Genomic DNA, 23,576 nt, shown 5'->3' with positions numbered 1-23,576 from the left:
ACAGGGAGCTGCAGCAGAGACTAAATATCCCATCGTTCAGTCAGACTGTGACAAGCAGCAGGAGGAGGAGAGGAGGAACATGAGGGATTTGAGAGATATGATAATAAAAAAGATTAGAGAAGCGGTACCAAAAAGCCAAAATTTTGAACGAGCCTTTGAAAATCGTCAAGTAAAGGAGGAAGGACCTGCAGTCTTCCTGCAGAGGTTACAGGAAAACAGGCAGCAATATTCTGGTGTGAATCCAGACTCGGAGGCAGGACAGCAACTCCTTCGAGCAAACTTTGTTACAAAATTCTGACTAGATATTAAAAAGAAACTAGAAAAGATAGAAGACTGGAATGAGAAATCTCTGGATCAATTGTTGAAGGAGGCCCAGAAGGTGTATGTCCGGAGAGACGACGAGAAACAGAAAGGAAAGGCAAGAATGACGATGCAAGTTGTGGAGAGAAAGGGGAACGTGAGAGGCAAACAGCCCCGAGAAGGTGGGGGGGGAGGGGAGGTATGACAAGAGGAGGCAGAAGAGGGCAAGAAAAAGGGGGAGTCTGGAGGACCGGACCCCTGTGATGAAGAAGGGTATCTGAGACGCTCCTATTTCTTAGGTTTTTATGTTCTGTGTTTTTATTTTTATTTACCTGATCTATTTCCTCTCATCCTTGTGCACTCCAAGGTACAAAGCATTAGTTTGCTGAACCTCTCCCAAAAGCTCAAGCCTCTGATTCCTCACAACATCCTCATAAATATTCTCGGGGCCCTCTCCAGCTTTACAGCATTTTTCCTCTAGCATGGTGACCAAAACTGAACAGAATATTCTAAATGGGGCCTCACCAATGTCTTGTACAACTATGACATGACCTCCCAACTTATGTACTCAATAGCTTGTCTGATGAAGGCTGTTTTGGCAAAAGGCTTTTGACCAACCTATCTACCACTTTCAATGCACTGTGCCCCTGTATACCTGGATCCCTTTGCTCTACAACACTCCCCAGATCCCTCCCATTCATTGCGTAGATCCTATCCATTTTGACCATACAAAAATTCAGCACCTCACATTTCTCGGCATTAAATTCCATGCACCATTCCTCTGCCCAACCAATCAAGATTCTGCTGCAATTTTGGCAACTGTCTTCACTATCTTCAGTTCTCTGTTTACATTATGCCCCATATATACTATGGAAAAGTCCTGGAAGAAAAGCTCATTAGTTGATATTGCCTGAAAATCGTGCCAACTGACGTAAGTGTGTCAGGAACACAAGCCTATGATGGGGGAAGACCCTTTATCAACTCAGACCTACTCTCAGAAATTAACTCCTGAAGAATGTGTTCCATGTTTAATATCACTTTCACTGACTCAGTGTCTTTTGCATGTAATCTGAACCAAGTCAATGAGCTGAACAGCCTTTCCATTCATGCCTGAATTTCTCAAATGTCATTGTACTTTAACACCTTGACAGCATTGTGTTTGTAACCCACCTGCTCTATAATTGTTATGTTTATGGAGATCACTTATTAATTCCAGATATGAATCATATCTCATTAATGAATCCAATATATTTAGGAGAAACTTCTTTACCCAGAACAATACGAGGTGAAACATGTTACTAAATTGTACTGCTGAATTAAATAACCCAGATAAATGTAAGGGGAAGCTAAATCAATGCAAGAGAGAATTGAACAGAAGGACAGGCTTGTAAGGGAGAGAGTAAGGGAGAATCGACTCAACTTTCAGGGCGATAAATACTCCACAACCCGTGTCAGGTAAGTGGGAAACCGTCAGGGGGGGAAAGAAAAAAGCGAGAAAAATGGAGAGCACACCAGTGACTATCCCACTCAGCAACAGTTATGTTTTTTTTAAACTTTATTTAAAATTTTATGACATGAATAAAATAAAAATTACATTTAAAGAAATAATAAAAAATAAGATAATAAAAATTAGAATACTACATCATTAAACTACACAAATTAACCCCCCCCAATAATTATAACACAACAATAATCATCTAATTTAAAATTAGTCCAACCCTCCCCAAAATAAAGAGTGAAGAATTAATTAACAATGTTGTAAATAAAATAAAAAACCCCACTTACAAAAAAAAGATAAAACTTAACAACAAAAAAAATTACTAACAAAAAAAATATCAATACAAAAATAATACCCTTAAACATATATTTAAATCAAGCATAATACATGTATTTAACAAATGTAATCCACTTTAAAACTAAGTTCAAATATTAAAATCATATATCAACCACATATCTGTTAAACAAAAAATCATAATTAATAATACATAAATGCAGAATTTCCATTAATACCAAGTTTCCTTTATAATTCATCGAGAGAACAAAAACATCCCTTAGAAAAACAATCAGATAAACTTTTTATTCCCTTCCCCTCCCCTTATATAAAAAAAAGAAAAAAAAGAAAAATGTTCAAACTCTTATAAAATTCTCCATATTCTTCATTTATAATATCTTCAAAATTCTCTATCGAAATTAACTTAATTTTATTAAACTCTTCTCCCTAAATGTATTTGTACTTAATTTTCTTCTTTCTCTTCTTATCACCTTTCCCCTCATCTTCCTCTTCATCTAATTCAACATCCTCAATTTTTGACTTATTATCTTCTGTGACATCATCCTCTTAAAAAAGAAAGAAAAAAGAGAAAAAATCCCCCCCAAAAAAAAGGAAAAAAAAGGAGAGAAAAAAAACCTCCTAATTCCCTCTCAATTACAATCAGAAAACAAAAAGAGTTAAAAAAAAATTTATTAAAAAAATAATTAAAAAAACCTTCACTTCTTAACCCAAAATTTAAAAAGAAAAAAAACAGGTCGGAGGTCACAACTACCTCCTCCTATTTAAACCGCCCAAAGCGGTAACTCCCCCAAAATATTGGGTGTGAGATAACTCACAGGTAGCTGATGACTTCTGGAAACTAGTGCCCACCCAGTTCCCTCTCCCAACTCCCATTTCATTAAACTATCATCATTATTTAAACTATTTAAACTCTTTTCAAAAAAAAGATAAAAGATTTATTTTTTTTTAAATCAACGTTACCACTTTGATCACCATTGCTTCCATTTCTTTTAAAAATCTGGATCCTACCTTACATCTCTACTCTCTTTGGAGACCTTGAAGGACTACATCGTTCCTGAAACTGCATGATTGGTAGAGACTGAGCAAAGTCCATAACCTCTTTAGGACTGTCAAAGAATTTTGGCTAATTTCCATCCTAAAAAATCTTCAGTACCGCAGAATACCTGAATGTTGCCCTATGTCTTTTTTTCCACAACCGTTCTTTCACAGAATTAAATTCGCGTCGTAATAACATAGTATTAAATTTCCATCTTGAAGCTTTCTGAACATCTTGTGAACTCAAATATTCTAATAATAATAATGAATGATCCGAAACCAATCTAGCCTTATACTCCACAGATGTAACCCTATCCTGCAAATGTGCTGATATTAAAAAATAATCAATTCTAGAAAAAGAATTATGTCGCGAGGAATAAAAAGAAAAATCTTTCTCTGTAGGATTAACTCTTCGCCAAATATCAATTAAATTCAAATCTGCCATCATATTAATCACTTGGATTGCCATCTTAGACTTCTTAATTACTCTTGGGTACTTATCCAATAAAGGCTCCAACACCACATTCAAATCTCCCCCAACATCACATTAGAGTTCGATTGTCCAAGTAATAAAGACATATCCACAACAAAAGCTGTATCCTCAACATTAGGAGCATAAACATCAAGCAAAGTCCATGCCTCATTAAAGATTGTACAATTTAATTTTAATAATCTTCCACCATTTTTCTCTTCACTCTGTAACTAAAATGGTAGATTTTTATGTACCAAAATTGCCACACCTTTTCCCTTAGAATTAAACGAAGAATAAAAAACGTGCCCAACCCATTCACGTTTGAGTTTCAAATGTTCCTTATCTATTAAATGAGTTTACTTTGCCATTGCGACCACCGTTTCTTCCATTTCTTCCAGAAATCAAATTCCCTTCTTGCAGCTCTGCCCTCTTTGGAGACCGTGGAGGACTACGTCGTTCCTGGAATTGCGTAATTGGTAAAGACTGAGCAAAATCCATAGCTTCTTTAGGATTATCAAAGAACTTTGGTTGATATCCATCCTGAAAAATCTTCAGTACCGCAGGGTATCTAAATGTTGCCTTGTATCCTTTTTTCCTCAATAATTCTTTCACAGAATTAAATTCACGTCGTTGAAACATAATTTCCTGACTCAAATCCGGATAGAAGAAAACACGATTACTCTGAACCATCAAAGGAGATTTGTTTTGCTGTGCATTTCTAATAGCCATACGTAAAATAGTCTCTCTATCACAGTAATTTAAACAGCGAACCAGAACAGGTCTTGGATTCTGTCCTGAAAAAGGTCTCCTTCTCAAAGCTCTATGAGCCCGATCCAATATTAAACCTTCAGAAAACTCATCTTGTCCCAACACTTGTGGAATCCATTCAGTGAAAATTTTTCTTGGATCTGGCCCTTCTATGCCTTCTGGCAAGCTGACAATTTTCACATTATTCCGTCTGGATTGGTTCTCCAAATAATCAACCTTTTTTGCTAAATTTTTATTCTGAATCTGTAACGTTTCAATTGTTTTATTCACATCTTGCAATTGATCTTGTACATCAGATAATCCTTGATCACACATCTCATGTCTTTCAAGAGTTTCAACTTTAAAAGCTCCATAATCAGCCATCTGTTGAGTATTGACATCCACCAATGCATTAATCTTAGAAGTAAGATTATTCATAGAATCACCTAAATGCATCATTGAAGAAAATATCTTATGTTCAAGACTCTTGAAAAGTATATCAACATCAGTAGATCCAGACATGGTGGGATTCTGCTGTTCTTGTGGAATCAGAGGACCTTTTATCCCTTCTTTTAATTTAGTAGCTTTTCTTGCAGTTTGACTCTGTGTAAGAGCCCCTGCCACAGACCCCCCAGAAGTATCAGGAAGCTGATGATCAGGGTTATCTTTGATCCAAACCTCCTTTAAAAGCTTTGTTACGTCAGTATCTGGAAGAGCTGTTATAACTGGTGGTATAGCAGTCAAATAACAACTCTTTAACTCTCCAACTGGTGGCGCCCCAGCTAATTCAGCAGTCAAAGTCTCAGTAGATGTTGTTTGAAATACTGGCATCCGGCCAGCCCTTTGTTCTAAAGGCAGCTGAAAACGACCTTCAGAAAGACTTACGGAATCAGAACCGAGCTCCAAGGCCGAATTCTTCGCTTGTTTTCCTGGATCCATTTCATGCTGAGTCATGGCTTTTTGTAAACAAGCAGGCTCAGATAATTTCGGAAAATATAATTTTTTTAACAATCTGTTGATGTTTCCTTTTACTTTTTTTTAACAAATGTACCATTAGGTATTAATTCAACACCTCATACTATTTATAAACTTTTTAAAAAAGTTTTAACGGGCACTTAAGGACAAAACAATAAGTTAGAATCAGGAGAGGACTGGAAGGCACGTCTGTTCCTTACGCCATCTTGCCACACCCCCAGCAACAGTTATGTTGTGTTGGATTCTGTTGAGGGAGATGACCGGCAGAAGATGGCCACGGGCACCAGGTCAATGGCAATGAGCCTGGCAGAGTGGTGCAAAAGAAAAGGAAAAGGAGAAATGCAGTAGTTATTGGGGACTCCATTGTCAGGGGTACAGACAGGAGGTTCTGTGAGCCAGATAAGTATACCCGCATGGTGTGCTGCCTCCCTGGTGCAAGGGTACGAGATATCACAAATCGGGTCCAAAATATTCTGAGAGGAGAGGGAGAGCAGCCTGATGTCTTGGTACATGTGGGTACAAACGACATTGACAAGAAAAGGGAGGAGGTAATGAAAAGGGATTACAGTGAGCTGGGACGAAAGCTGAAAGACAGGAACGCTCGGGTGGTGATCTCAGGATTACTTCCTGTTCCAAATGCAAGTGATGAAAAGAATGTAAGGATAAGGAAAATGAATGTGTGGCTGAGGTGCTGGTGTACAAGGCAAGGATTTGGCTTCTTGGATCACTGGGATCTCTTTTGGGGAAGGCATGATCTTTACAAATTTGGATCTCTAAATCCAAAAGGTGTCAACATTTTGGCAAGTATGTTTGGTACAGCAGTGGGGCAAGGTTTAAACTAATTTGGCAGGAGTATGGGAACCAGAATGATAGGGAAAAGGGTAGGGAAGATAAAGTAATGGCCAGGAAAAGTAAAATAGGAAAAGTAATATTGGGAGGAGAAAGTAAAAAAATCAGATGGTGCAGTGAATTTTCAGGTCAATGATAGTGTTAAGAAAATTACAAAGAAAAATAGTGGGCAGAAAAATCAAAAGAAAAGGTTACAGAAGTCACTAGATATTAAAAGGACAAAGAGCATAAGGGCACTTTATCTGAATGCCCGCAGTATTAGAAATAAGGTGAGTGAACTTGAGGCGCAAATCGGTACCCATGCCTATGATTTGGTAGCCATCACGGAAACATGGCTACAAGGTGACCCTAAATGGGAATTAAACTTTCAAGGGTATCAGGTGGTGCAAAGAGATAAACAGGATGGTAAGGGAGGTGGAGTTCCACTCTTAATCAAAGATGAGCTCCAGGCAGTAGTGAGGAATGATATAAGATCTAAAGAGCATAATGTTGAGTCCATTTGGGTAGAGTTAAAGAATAACAAAGGGAAAAAATTATTGGTGGGTGTTATCTATCGACCACCAAATAACAATAGTATAGTGGCACAGGAAATAAATAGAGATAAGTGAGGCATGTAATAATGATACGGCAGTAGTCATGGGGGACTTTAACTTCCGCATAGATTGGGAAAATCAAGTTGGTCGTGGGAGTCTAGAAGAGGACTTCATAGAATGCATCTGCGATAGCTTTCTTTAGCAGCATGTTAAGGAACCCACAAGAGAAAATGCTCTCCTGGATCTAGTGTTGTGCAAGGAGATAGGTCGAGTAAATGATGTAATAGTCAGAGACCATCTGGGAAATAGCGATCATAGTATGATTGAATTTCTCATTCAGATGGAAGGGGAAATAGTTGGATCTAAAACTAATATATTATGCTTAAACAGGGGTGACTACCATAAGATGAGAGAGGAATTGGGCAGAGTGGACTGGGAGCACAGGCTAATTGATGAAACAGTTGAGGAACAGTGGAAGATTTTCAAAGAAAAATTTTGTAATGCTCAACAAAAATATATTCCAGTCAGGAAAAAGGGCAGCAAGAGAGGGAAAAAAATCAACCATGGTTAACAAAGGAAATAAAGGAGAGTATAAAATTGAAGGCGCAGGTGTACAAAGCTGCAAAGAGCAGTGGGAAACTGGAAGATTGGGAAAACTTTAAGAGACAACAAGGGGGTTACAAAGCGGGTAATAAGAAATGGGAAAAAGGATTATGAAAGTAAATTGGCACAAAATATAAAAACAGAAAGCAAAAAATGTTATAAATATATAAAACGGAAGAGGGTGGCCAGAGTTAACATAGGACCCTTGGAGGATGAGAAAGGAAAACTGGTAGCAAAGAATGAGGAAATGGCCGAGGCATTAAACAAATATTTTGTGTCAGTCTTCACGGTGGAAGACACGTCCAGCATGCCCAAGTGCGGAGTTAAGGATGCGAATGTTGGGGAGGGCCTTGATAAAATAGTTATTACAAAGGAAGTAGTGATGGAGAAACTAATGGGATTAAAGCCAGACAAATCACCTGGTCCTGATGATATGCATCCAAGGGTTCTGAAGGAAATGGCAGAAGTTATAGTTGATGCATTGGTGGTCATATACCAAAATTCCTTGGATTCTGGGCAGGTCCCGGCAGACTGGAAGACAGCAAATGTCACGCCACTTTTTAAGAAGGGATGTAGGCAAAAGACTGGAAATTATCTGCCAATTAGCTTGACGTCTGTAGTTGGAAAAATGCTTGAAGCTGTCATTAAAGATGAAATAGTGAAACTTTTGGAACATAAGGGTTCAATCAGGCAGACACAGCATGGTTTTAGAAAGGGAAAATTTTGCTTGACAAACTTGTTAGGATTCTTTGAGGATATAATGGGTGCGGTGGATAGAGGGGAACAGGTTGATGTTGTATATTTGGATTTCCAGAAAGCGTTTGATAAGGTGCCGCACAAGAAACTTATCAGTAAGTTACAGGAAAGTGGAGTCTGGGGAAGTATATTGGCCTGGATTGAAAATTGGTTGTCTGACAGGAGGCAGAGAGTTGGGATAAATGGGAGTTTTTCAGGTTTGCAGAGAGTGGTAAGTGGGGTGCCGCAGGGGTCAGTGTTAGGCCCACAACTGTTCATCATTTGCATTGATGACTTAGAGGAGGGGACAAAATGTGGTGTAGCCAAGTTTGCGGATGACACCAAATTGAGTGGAAGAGCAAATTGTAATGAGGATGTGGAGAGTCTGCAGAGGGATATAGTTAAGCTGGATGAGTGGACAAAGATCTGGCAGATGGAGTACAATGTTAGCAAGTGTGAGGTTATCCACTTTGGCAAGAAAAATAAAAGAGCTGAATATTATTTAAAGGGTGAAAAACTACAGCATGCTGTTGTGCAGAGGGACTTGGGAGTGCTTGTGCATGAATCGCAAAAAGTTAGGTTGCAGATGATGCAGCAGGTTATTAAGAAGGCAAATGGAATGTTGGCCTTCATCGCTAGAGGAAATGAATTCAGGAGTAGCGAGGTAATGTTGCAACTGTATAAGGTACTGGTGAGACCGCACCTGGAGTACTTTGTCCAGTTCTGGTCTCCATATTTGAGGAAGGATATACTGGCTTTGGAGACGGTCCAGAGGAGGTTTACTAGGTTGATCCCTGGGATGAAGGAGTTGACTTATGATGAAAGATGAAATCGTCTAGGACTATATTCGCTCGAGTTCAGAAGAATGAGAGGAGATCTTATAGAAACATATAGGATTATGAAGGGTATGGATAGAATAGATGTAGGAAGGTTTTTTGAGGTGGCCGGGGAAACTAAAACAAGAGGACACAGTCTCAAGATTAGGGGGAGTAGATTTAGGACAGAGATGAGGAAAAATAGTTTTTCCCAGAGAGTAGTGAATGTTTGGAATTCTCTAACCAGGGAAGTGGTTGAGGCTGCTTCATTAAACATATTTAAAATTGGGTTAGAAAAATTTTTACATGATAGAGGAATTAGGGGATATGGGGAGAAGGCAGGTAGGTGGAGTTAGGTCATAAATTAGATCAGCCATGATCGTATTGAATGGCGGAGCAGGCTCGATGGGCCATTTTTGGCCTACTCCTGTTCCTACTTCCTATGTTCCTATGACACAATGACAGAACAAGATAAAATAAGATAAGTGGGGTACACAACCATTGCCAAATTACCTGTACTCATGTTGCAAATTCTGAGTGGTTTACTTCAGTATACAGCCCAGGTTCCAAATAATATCTGGATTGATTCTGAACTGAAAGTATCAGCCTCTTACTCATACATGGCCTGCTGATAATTGGTTGGAAAGCAAACAGCAGAAGGGTGGGGTGGGGGGGGGGGGAAGAGAAAGATGCATTATTTGATAAATGCTGCATTCACTGATGCTAATAAAGGAATTGAGAACAGCTGAAGCCAAGCTTGCAGATGATACACCAGGTGACATTACATAGGGTCCTGAATGGGTGAAACTGGCATATGGAATGCAGTAGGGAGACATAAGTCCAAAAAACTTATTACAGAAAAAGACCAATTAAATACATTTCTCAATGTAGAGACAAGATATTAAGGAGATGCTGTAATTAAAGTGAGGAACTGGGCTTGAAAGGTGAGTGTGATGATTTGCATAGAACATGAAAGATTGCCTCCAGAGGGAAAAGAAATCTTTCTGCAAAGCAGGAAAATATTATAATACAAGCTCCAGTCAATATCTGATACTCATTTCCCACAACACTGTTGTTGAAACAGTTGAAATTTTCAAGATTGGGTGCACTTGATAAATTTGTTCAGACAACTCATCACAGGACTCCCTGGACAAAGATACAGGACATTTCCTCATATCTGACATTCAGTTAACCGAAAAGTTCAATTACCCAAACTTTTTTCAGTGGTGACATGACTTCACAAGTTGAAAAAGATTTTTCACCCAACATGCTCATGTTGGGCTGACACACTGTTAGTGCCATTTTGAATCCAATAGAGTTCTCGTGTATTGTGCAAGCAGAGTTCACATTGCTTTTGGGAAAGAATTAAACATTATTTCATGCTTGAAAAATCTTCTGTTTTTGTTATTTAACCGCTGATACAAGTATTCTGCTAATGCAACTGGACTACTTAAAGGCATTATTTGGTTATCCAAAAAATCCAGTTAACTGAAAAACATCTGGTCCCAAGCTTTTTGGATATGGGGAAACGTACTGTAGTTAAATATGATGACCTCACTGAAAAGTTAAATATGCCCAAGGAACTGAACAAAATGAATCACACTTTTCCTTGTGTCCTTTGAACACAGGGACACAGATCCAAGAGGCAGCGTTCAAAATACATTTGCCCCTTCCATAGCTTTTTTTTAAACATGAGGAACATAATATCACAGACATTATAATTAGTGCAGTCTAAACTTTAGGCTACAGAGACTACTGAAGGAAAAGAAAGAGGTAACAGGGGATGAGGATCTTCCAAAGAATAGATTTGTTGCAGACCATACCATGACCATTGTAAGACAAGTCAGCCAAGCAAGAGATTATCTACACTAAAACAACACACTGAATATGAAACAATGGTCTGAAGTAGCCATTCTCAATGGAGCCAATAGCACATTTAAGATGGGCCTGGGGCAGGGGGGGGGGGGGGGGGAATCGCAGCATAAAATCATCAATTGTAGTTGGTAGAAGTGAAGTACAGAAGAAACCAACAGAACTTGTCTGCTTTACAGGAAAGGGGACCCATAAACTTTGTGCATAGTCCTATGGGGCTATTGCAAATAAAAAGGTTTAAAATAGCTGGTCTGAAGCACGATTCAGTAAAAATGACAGGGCTTGTAATATATTGTTTAAATTGTACTTCAATGCAGAAAAACAGCCCAAAAAGTTCTTACAAATTGTGTGCTGGAGATGGACAAGGGCAAACTGAGAATGGTATGAGGGCAAAGAAAAAATGAGGCCTTTGTATCTCCTCTAACATTGATGACCAGTGCCATTCTCCTGCACTAACCTCTATTTTGTGGATTGAAATAATATCCAAAATTCTGTTAATCTCCATCTTGAATATATTTAATGACAGGGCCTCTTGTTAATGAATTTCAAAGTTTAGTCATCTTCAAGGTGAAGACTTTTCTCCTCATCACTCCTGAATGGCATTCCTACAACTTGGCACTGTGGTCTCTGGCTCTGGAAATCACAGTCTGAGAAATCATCAACTTTACATTAATCTGGGTGAGCTCCATAAGAATTTTACAAATTCCAATGAGATCGCTCCTTATTCTTTTGCAGACTTATTTTGCTTCATCTTCCTTCAGACAATCAAACAACTATCCCAGGAATAAATCTAGTCAAAGTATCTGCTTTTTCAGTGATAAGATTACACCACCACACAATATTTTGGATGCACATTCCATATAAGTGCAAGATTTTTCTATTCCTGGTCCAAATATTCTTACTCTAAACATGGACATACAGTCTGCCTTGCAAACTTTACATTAAAAAAAAACTCCTTCTTTGCCCCTTTTCTTTCAAAGGGGATGACCTCCCATTTTTCCATATTATATTCCATCTGCCAATCCATAGGGTCTCCATACATCTTTCTCACTGCCACCTAGTTTATCTTCAGCATTCTGGATATATCAAACTTGGTTTCCTTGTCAAAAATACAGCAAGTTGTGAACAGATGGGGGTCCCAGCTGCAATCCCTGCAGCACCCACTGATCACAACTTCCCAACCTTTAAAAGGACCATAAAACAATACCGAATTTGCATCAGTTTATTACCTTTGACACCATGCATCTTTTGTTTAAAAGTTTCTTGGATTATACCTCAACAAAGTGTAGGTGTCAGGATTGGAATTAATTATCTGAAAGGGATCAGGATGATGGGGATGGGAGGGGGGAAGGGAAGGGTCAAAGGGATTAGGGAGTCAAAAGACGTTCAGGGAGAAGCATTTTCGTGGAAGATGAAAGTTTGGGAGGAGCTAGGGGTTAGAGGGAAGAAAGGGGAATGGGGAAGCTGGAAAACTCAAGAGGAAGGAGCAAGAGGGAAGACTGATGGGGTGGAAGTGGGGTTGGGATGGAGGGGTTTTGAACGCGGAGGAAGGGGATGGTCGAGGAGGAGGAAAGGGTGGACGAGGTTCGTTAGAAGGGTTCGGGGAGATCGATCTGGGGTTCATGAGAAAGACAAGATGAGCTTCATGGAGGGTGAGGGCAACGCGACATGGGTGGATGGTGCAGGGTGTGGGTACAGAGGAGGAGTGGGATGGGATGGGGTGGCTGGGTGCCACAGTGATACCGACGCCTCTCCCCGCCCCCACCCCGTTTCCACCCTTGATGGCGCCCTCTGGGAGCGCCGACAACTTGTCCAATTATTACCCGCTGTGAATGGGGGACGGGCTCATTTTCAGGACCGAGTCCCCCCTCTTTCTGCCGCCTTTCGACATCTCGGCCCTGCTGCTCACCGCTGGCCCCGCCGTTACCAGGCAACGGGACGCGACCACACTGGAATTCCGCTGGGTCCTAGCGCTGGCATCCCAATAAACTCGGCAGCTTGAGCGGTTTCTATACAAACAGCGACAAAGTCGTTAACCCAGGCACAACAAAGCAAAAATGTAGCTATTATAAACGCGGAGGACGAACTAACCACCCTCGATGAAAGAATTGGTCATAAGGATACATTGACGCCGCAGAGAAACCTCCCCAGCAACCAGACACTTAATCACGTCTTCATGGGCAGGAAATGTTGGAACAAAGTTTGTTGACAGTCAGAGAACCAAAGTAGTTGCTTTATAGAGAGCTGACGGAGGACAAATAGACATAGATGAAAATGGAGATTCAAAGACTCTATAATAGAACCCTCAAGTGTGATTGGACGGTGTGATTGTAAAAAAAACAAAAATTCTGGAGGTCTTGCAGCTCCTTGGGAGGGAAAGATGTACAGAATACCTTTCGGGCCTGAGCTCTTCCTCAAAGTAAGAGCAAAAAGACAGGCGTCCGAACAAAAAGATTGGGGAGGAGGGAAGAAATGGAAGGAGGAGAAGGCCAGGCCATCATTGGACATGGATAAGAGCAAAAAAGTGAGAACTGATCAGGAGAATGGGTTGGCTCTGTCAAGGCAGATCTGGAGGCGTGGTGATACCCCACTAGCCTACTGCAGGGGGCGATCTCTGTACCTGCTGGAAGATCTCGGAAGGACAGACCACACCTGGCCGGCTGTCAATCAACCGACCTGAATAGACCAAACTCCACCGACCGGCTGCCAATCAACCTCCAGGGAGAGAATCCTGAGCCTGCCCCTCCTGAGCCAGTCACTCAGGAGTCACCAGAACAGCTACCACTGTCACAGAGACTTTTACCTGAATAAAGCCTGTTGGACAGTCTTGTGTCTGCTTCCTGCTGCAGCCGTGCATCACAGGAGGAAAGGAGACATAGGAATAAGGGAAGGGAAGAGATGGGGGGGGGGGGGGTAATGGAATCTGGAGGTCAATGTTAATGCCATCTGGATGAAGGGTGCCCAGACTGAATACAACTTGTTGTTCCTCCAATCTCCCTCCACTACCACACTCCTGTCTGATAGAACTTGTCCTCATCCTCAATAATTTCTCGTTTAACTCATTCCACTTTTTCCAAGTCAAAGGGGTAGCCACAGTTGCCTGAGCCATGCTCAGGCCTCAAATTTTGTTTATATATCTCACAAGATGAAGGGCTCATGCCTGAAATGTTGTTATAAACCTTGACCCGAAACATTGGTTATAAATCTTTACCTTGATGAAGGGCTCAACCCCAAAAAGTGACTTTGAAAGACAGTGAATCTGGAACACCGTCAGGGTGGCAGTCAAAGACCTGAGTGAAGGTTCCCCAATTTCCTGGGATTTCTTTGTCCAGAATGTCTTGTTAGAATGCTGCAAATTTAAAGCAAAGGACATCATCTGCCTCCTAGACATCAAGGATAGCAGCCTCTTCAATGTGACATTCAAAATCTTGGCTGGATAGCAGAGGATGCTCCAAGTCTTATAAGTGAAAGGGAATGTGGCTCCACTCTTGCTCTTCAAGGTACAGCCACTCTTGCTCTTCAAGGTACAGCCACTCTTCACCTTTCCAACACAGAGGAAGCAAGTGATAACCCACATGTGCCAGTCGAGGATGCGCTCACCTTCCCGGGCCATTATGTCAAGGGGACAATGACCTGTTTAGAATCTGGATGAGCAAATTCTAAGTGAAGGTAAAGCTGAGAGGGGACAGCAAAGAGGCATTCATCTATCCCAACCCCAAGTTGTTTGCCAAGAAAGGGGAGCACAGACAAACCAGGGTATACAGGAACTCCCACAACCCTGGGCACGTGGCAGCCCAAAGCAGCACAGTCATCTGCTGGAACTGCGAGCAGGAAGGTCACCAGACTAAGGACTGCAGAGAGCAAGTGCTACAACTTGTGTGGGAAAATAGGCTACCTCTACAGAGCCTACCCAAAACATGTCGCCACCTACTCACAAGCAATAAGAGGGGAAATGGCCAACATCACCACCTTCAGAGAGGTCAAAACCCCCTCAGTTTCATTTGCGAAAGAGACTCTGTTAGACACAGGGAGACCCCAAGCAAATCCTCCTCAAACCCCAGCCACGAGCCCTGAGAATCATCTGGGAGGGAGAGTCAATGGAGGATGGAGCTGCAGAGAAAAACTGGCAGGAAGGAAAGAAAAAAAAACAGAAAGCCCTACAGAAGAAACTGGCATCCAAGACTGCAAGCAGTTGGAAGAAAAGGGTCAAGGCACAAACAGAAGTCAGCAATGTCTGAGGATGAAGCCAGCACAAGCACCATTTGGAGGCAGAGGAAGTGCAAAGATAGAGAGGAAAGAAAAGACAACAGGTTAGGAGTAAGATCAACTGTGGGAAGTGCAGGAGACTAGGAGCAGTGTAGAGGCCATTACCAACCCAGCTCCAGGCCAAGAAGACTGCACAGGACTGCAGTTAACCAAAGCTGGGGGGGATGAAGCTCAAGCCAATTGACTCTGGAGTATAAGGACTGTAACAGGAGACTCTAATAAACAACAATGGAGATTAAAATAACAACTCTCAATGTGCAGTGTCAAATGCATTATGTGATATGTAAACACCTGGCAACACCTTGCCAAAATCAAGGCAGATGCGACGTTCATCCAGGTATGTGAGCTGCCGCACCTCAGGAACTATCGGAGGTGATTGCAATGGTGGCTTCGTGGGTTGTCAGTATTGTTAGGGGGAATGATTGTCATGCATCTGGTTTGGACATCTTGCTGCGGGGTGAGAACTCTGTAATCACAGAGGTTAAAGAAGTAGTTGGTAGGCATTACCTCATGGTGGATCTACAATACCGCAACACCCCACTCCATCTGATCAATGTGTACACCTTGCCCGTGAAGAGCGAGAGGCTGGCTGTCTTCTGGCAGCTCCCACCATTGCTGGTGAAGTCCAGGCCAGTTGTTCTGGCCATTGACTTAATCTGCGTCATTGATGTGGCTGGATAATCAGGTGGAGACAACAATAGACTGGACAGCTCCTCCAGTCCTGAAGGAGACAGTAAACGACACACAACTGATCAACCTGCTGAGTTCCTCTGGGGCTTTTTTACCCAGACACCACTGTTTCTTGTGTAAAAGGTTCCTTTCGAGCCCAGAATGGTGTATTCAACTATCTTTGTACACATTGCAACACCATAGACTAGATGTCATTGTCTTTCTTGACAATGAGTGATGTATAATAACAACAGAACTGTCTACAAAGTGAGCAAAAGCTGACAATGTGGTTTGGCTGGAAAGTGTGCTGACCAGCTGTATCACAGTCTGGTATGGCAACACACACAAATATCTCTAAGCATAAAGCCATGCAAAAGGTAGCAGGCACAGCCCAGGACCACACAGGCAAAACCTTCTTCATCATCAGGAATATTGCCATTGGAGAACAGAAGCAAACATCAAGGATCCACAGCAGTCAGTGCACACTCAGTTCTCGTTACTGTCATCAGGAAAGAGGTATAGATGCCACAAGACTTGCACCACCAAGTTCAAGAACAGCTACTCCCCCTCCATCATCAATCTCCTCAACAATAAACTCAATCATGGACTGTTACTTTTGCACTTTATTGATTTTTTTTTTCAAACTGCATTGCACAGTTTGTGTATATTTCTTTATCTGTTTACGCAGTGTTCATTTTTGCCCTTGTAGTGGGTCTAGCAACTGTGCGAATAAACAGGCTGAATCACCGCAACATGCAGCTGGTCCAAGATGGCGCAGGCTCCCCTTCACTGCCGAGGAGCCCGCGCCTAACACCAGATGCAGGCTAAGGAACCCTCAGCTTACGTATAGCAGCCCACCAGCTGGAGAGTGACACAGCAACGCGATGACGTCACTTCTGGAAGCCAGTGGGTACGTAACCAGAAGTGGGCGGGCCAGCGCAGAGACGCGAGGAATTAAAACCACTAAAGTCATTCTTTGGTTTACACTCAGCTTGTGTAGACATCCACATCAGGGAAATTATTTCAGAGGATACCAAGTTCTGGCATGTTGTCAGTGCCCTGGACACCACCACAACTGCCAACGTAAGCTCCTTCATAGAAAACCCACTGATGGAGCATATATATGAGCAATTCTGATGTTTCCTCCTCAACACCCGAGAGCTCAGCCAGCACGAGCGTGTCACTCGAATCCTCAACATGCAGGGCCTGGGTAACAGAAACCCCTCCAAGCCAATGCACTAGATGGTGGCCCTGATGGACAGGCACACAGACTGTTTCCTGTTTGAGGATCTATTCCTCTCAAAACTACCAGTACATGTATCCTCGGCAGTTTTGGACGTGGAGTTTAGCGACCCATTCCTCATAGCCAAAGAGGTAGACAGGCTGTTCCGCGTGCCACAGCAGAGCTCCCTCCACACGCAACCAGTCTACACCAGCGCCGTCACTCCATCCAGCTCACCAGAAACACCAGCAGTAGCCACGGCCCAGCAAAACGTGAAGGGTGCACAGAGCAGAACAGTGAGCATTGTTTCTACCACTGCCAATGGAGCAGGAACACCCAGCGGTGTACCCCCCCATGCTCGTACCCCACCACAAAAGCCAACACGGCAGTGGGAAACAGGCAGTCTGGCCACCGATAGTGGCCTCAGCAGTTGGCTCACAGAAAGACCTACTCTACCTCAGAGACCAGAGGACCAAGAGGGATTTCCTCATTGACACTGGCATGGAGATTGGCCTCATCCTGCCCACGTACTTTGAGGTGAGAAACAACACCAAAAGCTTTCCCCTGCAAGCGGCCAACTCGTCCTCCATTCCCAGCTATGGCACCCACCTGGTCACCATCCACAGGGCTGCAGGGTATTCTCCAAGGTGAACCTTGTTAAGGGGTACCTTAAAATCCCAGTGCACCCACCAATGTCCAGAAGACGGCCATCATCACACCTTTTGGCCTCTCTGAATTCCTAAGAATGCCTTTCAGACTCAAAAACGCAGCCCAGACATTCCAATGACTAGTGGATGTGGTCAGCAGGGACCTTGACTTCATCTTCGTTTCTCTAGTTGACAATCTCATCACCAGCCCTGACACCAGCACCCACAGGAAGCACCTCACCCACATGTTCGACAGGCTGCAGCAGTTCATACTCATGGTGAACCTGGCCGTGCCAGTTCAGCCTGCAAACAATCACCCTAGACGGGTACCACCCCACTACCTGACAAGGTGGAAGCCATTCAGAACTTACCTAAGCCAAGCATGACCAAAGGACACAGGAGTTCCTGAGGATGGTCAACTCTACCATCACTTCCTCCCAGGAGGCAGCAGCCAGGTCCACCATACTACAGCCTACCATCCCCAAGCAAATGGACTGGTCGAACAGTTTCACCATCTGAAGGCCGCGTTGAAAGCCCTACTGACCAGCCCGAACTGGATGGACAAGCTCCCGTGGATACTGCTCAGGATCCGCGCGACACTGAAAGAGGACCTGCCAGCATCATCATCAGAGATGGTGTATGGCCCACCTCTCTCCATCCCAGGTAACCAACATTTCAACCCCCCAGCCCACAGACCAATTCGCTAGACATCCAACACAGTCTGAGAGAGCAAGCGGGTGGGCAACCCCTGCCACTGCCTAAATATGGCTCACAAACCAGCAACCTTCCAGCGGATCTGCAGTCCACCCACTACATTTTCGTACACAGAGGACAGGAAGAAGGCCCCTTTAAGGTACTGCGGAGAGACAGCGTGGTGTTCATGTTGGACATTGGCAGATTCACAATCGACCACCTTAAAAATTGCGCACCTGGACTCTAACCTGCTGGCCCCAATCCCCAGGTCAAAAAGAGAGGTAGACCTCCCAAAGACCAAGTCAGACCCACCACTCAGAGAGCGGTGGCGATTTTGGGGGGGTGGGGGGGCGGTGTGTAGCGGGGTAAGCAACTGCATGAGTAAATGGGCCAAATCGCCACAACACATGGCCATTCCAAGATATCACAGGTTCCCCTTCACTGCCAAGAAGGAGCCCATGCCTAGCGCCACGTGTGGGCTAAGGAGTTCTCCACTACTGCATAGTGGCCCGCTGGCAAATGACATCACATCCGGAAGCTGACGGGTTCATCATCGGAAGTGGGTGAATTCAAACCAATGAAGTAATTCTTTGGTTCACCCTCACGTTGTGTGGACGTCTATTTACTCTGTAGTGCTGCCGCAGCAGTTGCTACACACCATCAATAAATTCTGCCTGGCGCACAGGAAATAGGATCAGGGTTGTATGTGATGACATGTATGTACTCTGACAATAAATCTGAATATTGGGGCTCAGCTGCTGTCGTGACAATATCTTTTTTTGTATCTCCATTATAACCCAAGCATTTCCTTCAACCCATTTCTTTCCATCTAGCTTTCCAAGAGCACATATACATTCTTTGTTCCCATATATTCTAACTTGCTCTGACTGGTTCTTTTTGTCATTGATTTCACTTGAGTTTGGTAAGATAAGGTAAAAATTGATTAGTGTGGGTTGGGATGGCACCAAGCATGTGGGAAAAATTGTGCAGGGAGATGTGTGGGATCTGATCAAGGTAAAAATACGTTGAGATACAAAGAAAGAAATCTGGTTAAATTACAAAGGAAAAGACTGGAAAAATTAGGAAGACATTGCAGGAAGTTGAAGGCATTACATGAATTGTTCAAATATCAAACAGGAAATATATAAAAGGGGTATGGGGAAAAGGGCAGAATTTGGAACTAGATGTGAGCCCGAGGTGGAGTCATGGAGCAGACTCGATGGGCCAAATGGCAAACTTCTGTTCCTTTATCTTGTGATATAGTTGTCCTTTGTTAAAAAACTTTTTGAAAGGAAATCTGCTAATTAAATCAGGTTGATTTTTATGTCCTAATTTTTTGCTAATTTGGTCAAAAACAAAATTTATTACATTGCAATATACCATGAGGTTGCGAGTGTGATAGCAGAGGTTTAAGCATACAACTGAATTGCCAATTAAGGGTAGCTCTGCAGGAACTGGAAATCTCAGAATTTGCAAACTCAGATAACACCTTGGAAACAATCAATATTCTGCAGAGAATGATGGGGATACTGCCCTGCAGTTCTGAAAAGTAGGGTGGATCATGGGATTATTGGAATCATGGTCTTTGAATGTGGTGGTGTTCAGTAGTTGGGAGAAATGTCTGGAGTTTGGGATGAGTAAGAAACAAGTACAGAATCATGCTTTGAGAGTCTGAGGACTTCAACAAAGAGTTAGAGTTGTACAACAAGAAAATACTTTGGCCGCAATGTTCATGACGACCTCTTTGCCCAACTTCCTACATTTGGACAGTATCCTTTGATGACTTGCCAATTGAAATATTTGTGTAAATCCATCTTAAATGAAGTGACCGTATCCACCACCAGCTCTGGCAGCATGTTCTAGATATTAGCCATTTTCTGAGTAAAAACTTGCCCCTTAGATCACCTTTAAAAGTCCTTTCTAACACTTTGAACCTATGCCCTCTTGCTTTTTATACCATGGAAAAAGATTCTGATTATCTACCCCTCTCACAATCTTATATACTTCCATTGACATGCCTCATCCTCCTTCACTCCAAAGAAAACAAGTTCAAATGACTCAATGTCTCCCTATAACTAAAGTTCTCCAATCCAGGCAACATACCAGTGAATCAGAAGTGCTGCCAAAAATCACTGACTTTCCAATAAGATGCCCAGTGAAGCCCAGTTTGAATTTCAATCCTTAACTCCAGAGCTCAAAACAGCCATGATCAAAATGCAGGCCAAAGAATTGAATTCCAGAGAACTATGAATGATATCTCGGTATAATTTGACAAAGTGTGGCATTAGGGTGTCCTGATAAAACAGGAAAACACATGGCTAGAGCCATTTCTTGCACTGCAGGAGACGGATAAAGGTCAATCATCCTAGTCCCAGGATATTTCTTCAGGAATATGGATACTGTTGAAGCTCAGCCATCTTCAAGTAATTCATCAATGACCTTCCTTCCACTTTAACATCAGAATTAGGGATACCTGCTGATAATTGAACAAAGTTCAATTCAATTTCTCAGTAAAAGATGCAATCGAGACATGCATGCATCAAAACACAAATGAGTGAACCAGGCAATATTTCCAACAAGAGAAAGTTCAGCCACCTATTCTGACATTCAAAACCATAACTTATGCCTAGGGTAACCATTACCTCAGCTGGACTGGCCACACAATCACTATAGTTACAAAAGCATACGAGTCTGATTATCTTACAATAAGTGACTCATTTCCTGACAACCCAAGCCACACATCATGCATGATCCTTTTCACCAGCTGCAAGGCATGTCGTACATGATGGAATACTCTACATTTGCCTGATTGTGTTCAGATGCATCAGCACTCAAGAAGCTTAACATAATCCAGAGCAGCCAGCTCATCCACCATCTTAAACATTCATTCTCTCTATCTGGATAGATGGTGTGCACCACCTGTTACTTATCTTTTTTTAAAATTTTTTTATTTTTCACACCATAAATCACATTAACCATGGTACACACTTCCTTTTCACACATATACAGTGCCATTTTCTCCCCCCCCCTCCTCCCATCCCACCCTCCCTACCTCCCCCCTCCCGTCAATTTAAGGTATAAAATCTAGGATACATTAAACCAGTCAGACAATGTTGTCATTCAATAAAAATACACCAGAAATTCTACTGAGTCCATTCTTTTCATTTCCTTTTCCTTCCGTTAACTTAGGTAATGATTGTCCCCGGTAGGTTTTCGCTATTGTATTTAATGTAAGGCTCCCATATTTGTTCAAATATTTCAATATTATTTCTTAAACTATATGTTATTTTTTCTAATGGAATACATTTATTCATTTCTATATACCATTGTTGTATTTTCAAATTATCTTCCAATTTCCAGGTTGACATAATACATTTTTTTGCTACGGCTAGAGCTATCTTAACAAATCTTTTTTGTGCATCCTCCAAATCAATTCCAAATTCTTTGTTTTTTATGTTACTTAGGAGGAAGATCTCTGGATTCTTTGGTATATTGTTTTCTGTTATTTTATTTAATATCTGATTTAGATCTTCCCAAAATTTTTCTACTTTCTCACATGTCCAGATTGCATGAATTGTTGTTCCCATTTCTTTTTTACATTGAAAACATCTATCAGATACTGTTGGGTCCCATTTATTTAACTTTTGAGGTGTAATGTATAGCCTGTGTATCCAGTTATATTGTACCATATGTAACCTCGTATTTATCGTATTTCTCATCGTTCCGGAGCATAACTTCTCCCATGTTTCCTTTTTTATCTTTATATTTAAATCTTGTTCCCATTTTTGTTTAGTTTTACCATTTGTTTCCTCATTCTCCTTTTCTTGCAGTTTAATATACATATTTGTTATAAATCTTTTGATTATCATTGTATCTGTAATCACATATTCAAGGTTACTTCCCTCTGGCAAACTCAAACTGCTTCCTAATTTATCCTTCAAGTAGGATCTCAATTGGTAATATGCCAGCGCTGTATCTTGAGTTATATTGTACTTATCTTTCATTTGTTCAAAGGATAAGAATCTATTTCCTGAAAAACAATTTTCTATTCTTTTAATCCCTTTTTTTCCCCATTCTCTAAAGGAAAGGTTATCTATTGTAAAAGGGAGTAACTTGTTTTGTGTCAATATTAGTTTTGGTAATTGATAATTTGTTTTATTTCTTTCTACATGAATCTTCTTCCAAATATTGAGGAGATGATGTAATACTGGAGAACTTCTATGTTGTACCAATTTTTCATCCCATTTATATAATATGTGTTCAGGTATGTTTTCCCCTATTTTATCTAATTCTAATCTCGTCCAATCTGGCTTTTCCCTTGTTTAATTGTGCAGCTCAATAATAATTTTTAAAATTTGGCAGTCGTAAGCCTCCATGTTTATACCATTCTGTTAATTTATCTAGTGCTATCCTCGGTTTCCCCCCTCTCCATAAAAATTTCCTTCTTATTTTCTTTAACTCCTTGAAGAATTTCTCCGTCAAGTGTATTGGCAATGCCTGAAATAGGTATTGTATCCTTGGGAAAATGTTCATTTTAATACAGTTTATCCTTCAATTGAGTTTATATAGATGGCCGAGGTTTTTATTTATTTGTATACCTAGGTATCATATTGCTTGCATTTGCCATCTGAATGGTGATTCTTTCTTAAATTTTGAGAAATCCGCATTATTCATTGGCATTGCTTCACTTTTATTTGCGTAAATCTTGTATCCCGACACTTCTCCATATTCCTTCAATTTCCTATGTAATTCTTTTATTGATATTTCTGGTTCTGTTAAGTATACTATAACGTCATCTGCAAATAAACTGATTTTATATTCCTTGTCTTTTATTTTTATCCTTTTTATTTTATTTTCTGTTCTTATCAATTCTGCTAGTGGTTCTATAGCTAACACGAACAATAAGGGTGATAGTGGGCACCCCTGCCTTGTTGATCTGCTTAAGTTAAATTGCTTTGATATATATCCATTTACTGTCACTTTCGCCAATGGCCCCTTATATAATGCTTTAATCCAATTAATATACTTCTCTGGTAAACTGAATTTTTGCAATACTTTGAATAAATAATTCCATTCTACTCTGTCAAAGGCCTTCTCTGCGTCTAAAGCAACTGCTACTGTTGGAGCTTTATTTCCTTCTACTGCATGAATTAAGTTAATAAATTTACAAATATTGTCTGTTGTTCGTCTTTTTTTAATAAATCCAGTTTGGTCTAGATTTACTATTTTTGGTACATAGTCGGCTAATCTGTTTGCTAATAGTTTAGCTATTATCTTATAATCTGTGTTAAGTAAAGATATTGGTCTATATGACGCTGGTGCGAGTGGATCTTTCCCTGTCTTTGGTATTA

The 23,576-nt window shown here is 41.3% G+C and overlaps 1 protein-coding gene across 7 annotated transcripts in view; it reads right to left on the bottom strand.

The window, feature by feature from the left end:
* Positions 1-12,989, bottom strand: part of adgb (androglobin) — a 308,223-nt gene extending 295,234 nt beyond the window's left edge. For 4 of the 7 annotated variants that reach the window (XM_069932240.1, XM_069932242.1, XM_069932241.1 and 1 more), the window contains exons 1-2: positions 12,820-12,988; positions 12,552-12,737 (exon numbers count right to left, since the gene is read on the bottom strand). In XM_069932240.1, coding sequence (XP_069788341.1) covers positions 12,552-12,619 — 68 coding nt within the window. In that variant the 5' untranslated portion in view covers positions 12,620-12,737; positions 12,820-12,988. Of the gene's footprint in view, positions 1-12,551; positions 12,738-12,819 lie in introns of all 7 variants that reach the window. The other 3 variants (XM_069932245.1, XM_069932246.1, XM_069932243.1) reach the window with 2 other exon arrangements.
* Between the last annotated feature and the right edge of the window lie 10,587 nt (positions 12,990-23,576).

This window comes from Narcine bancroftii, chromosome 4 (assembly GCF_036971445.1).
Source record: "Narcine bancroftii isolate sNarBan1 chromosome 4, sNarBan1.hap1, whole genome shotgun sequence".
Taxonomy (NCBI): Eukaryota; Metazoa; Chordata; class Chondrichthyes; order Torpediniformes; family Narcinidae; genus Narcine; species Narcine bancroftii.
This window is presented reverse-complemented; position numbering and strand designations above follow the sequence as displayed.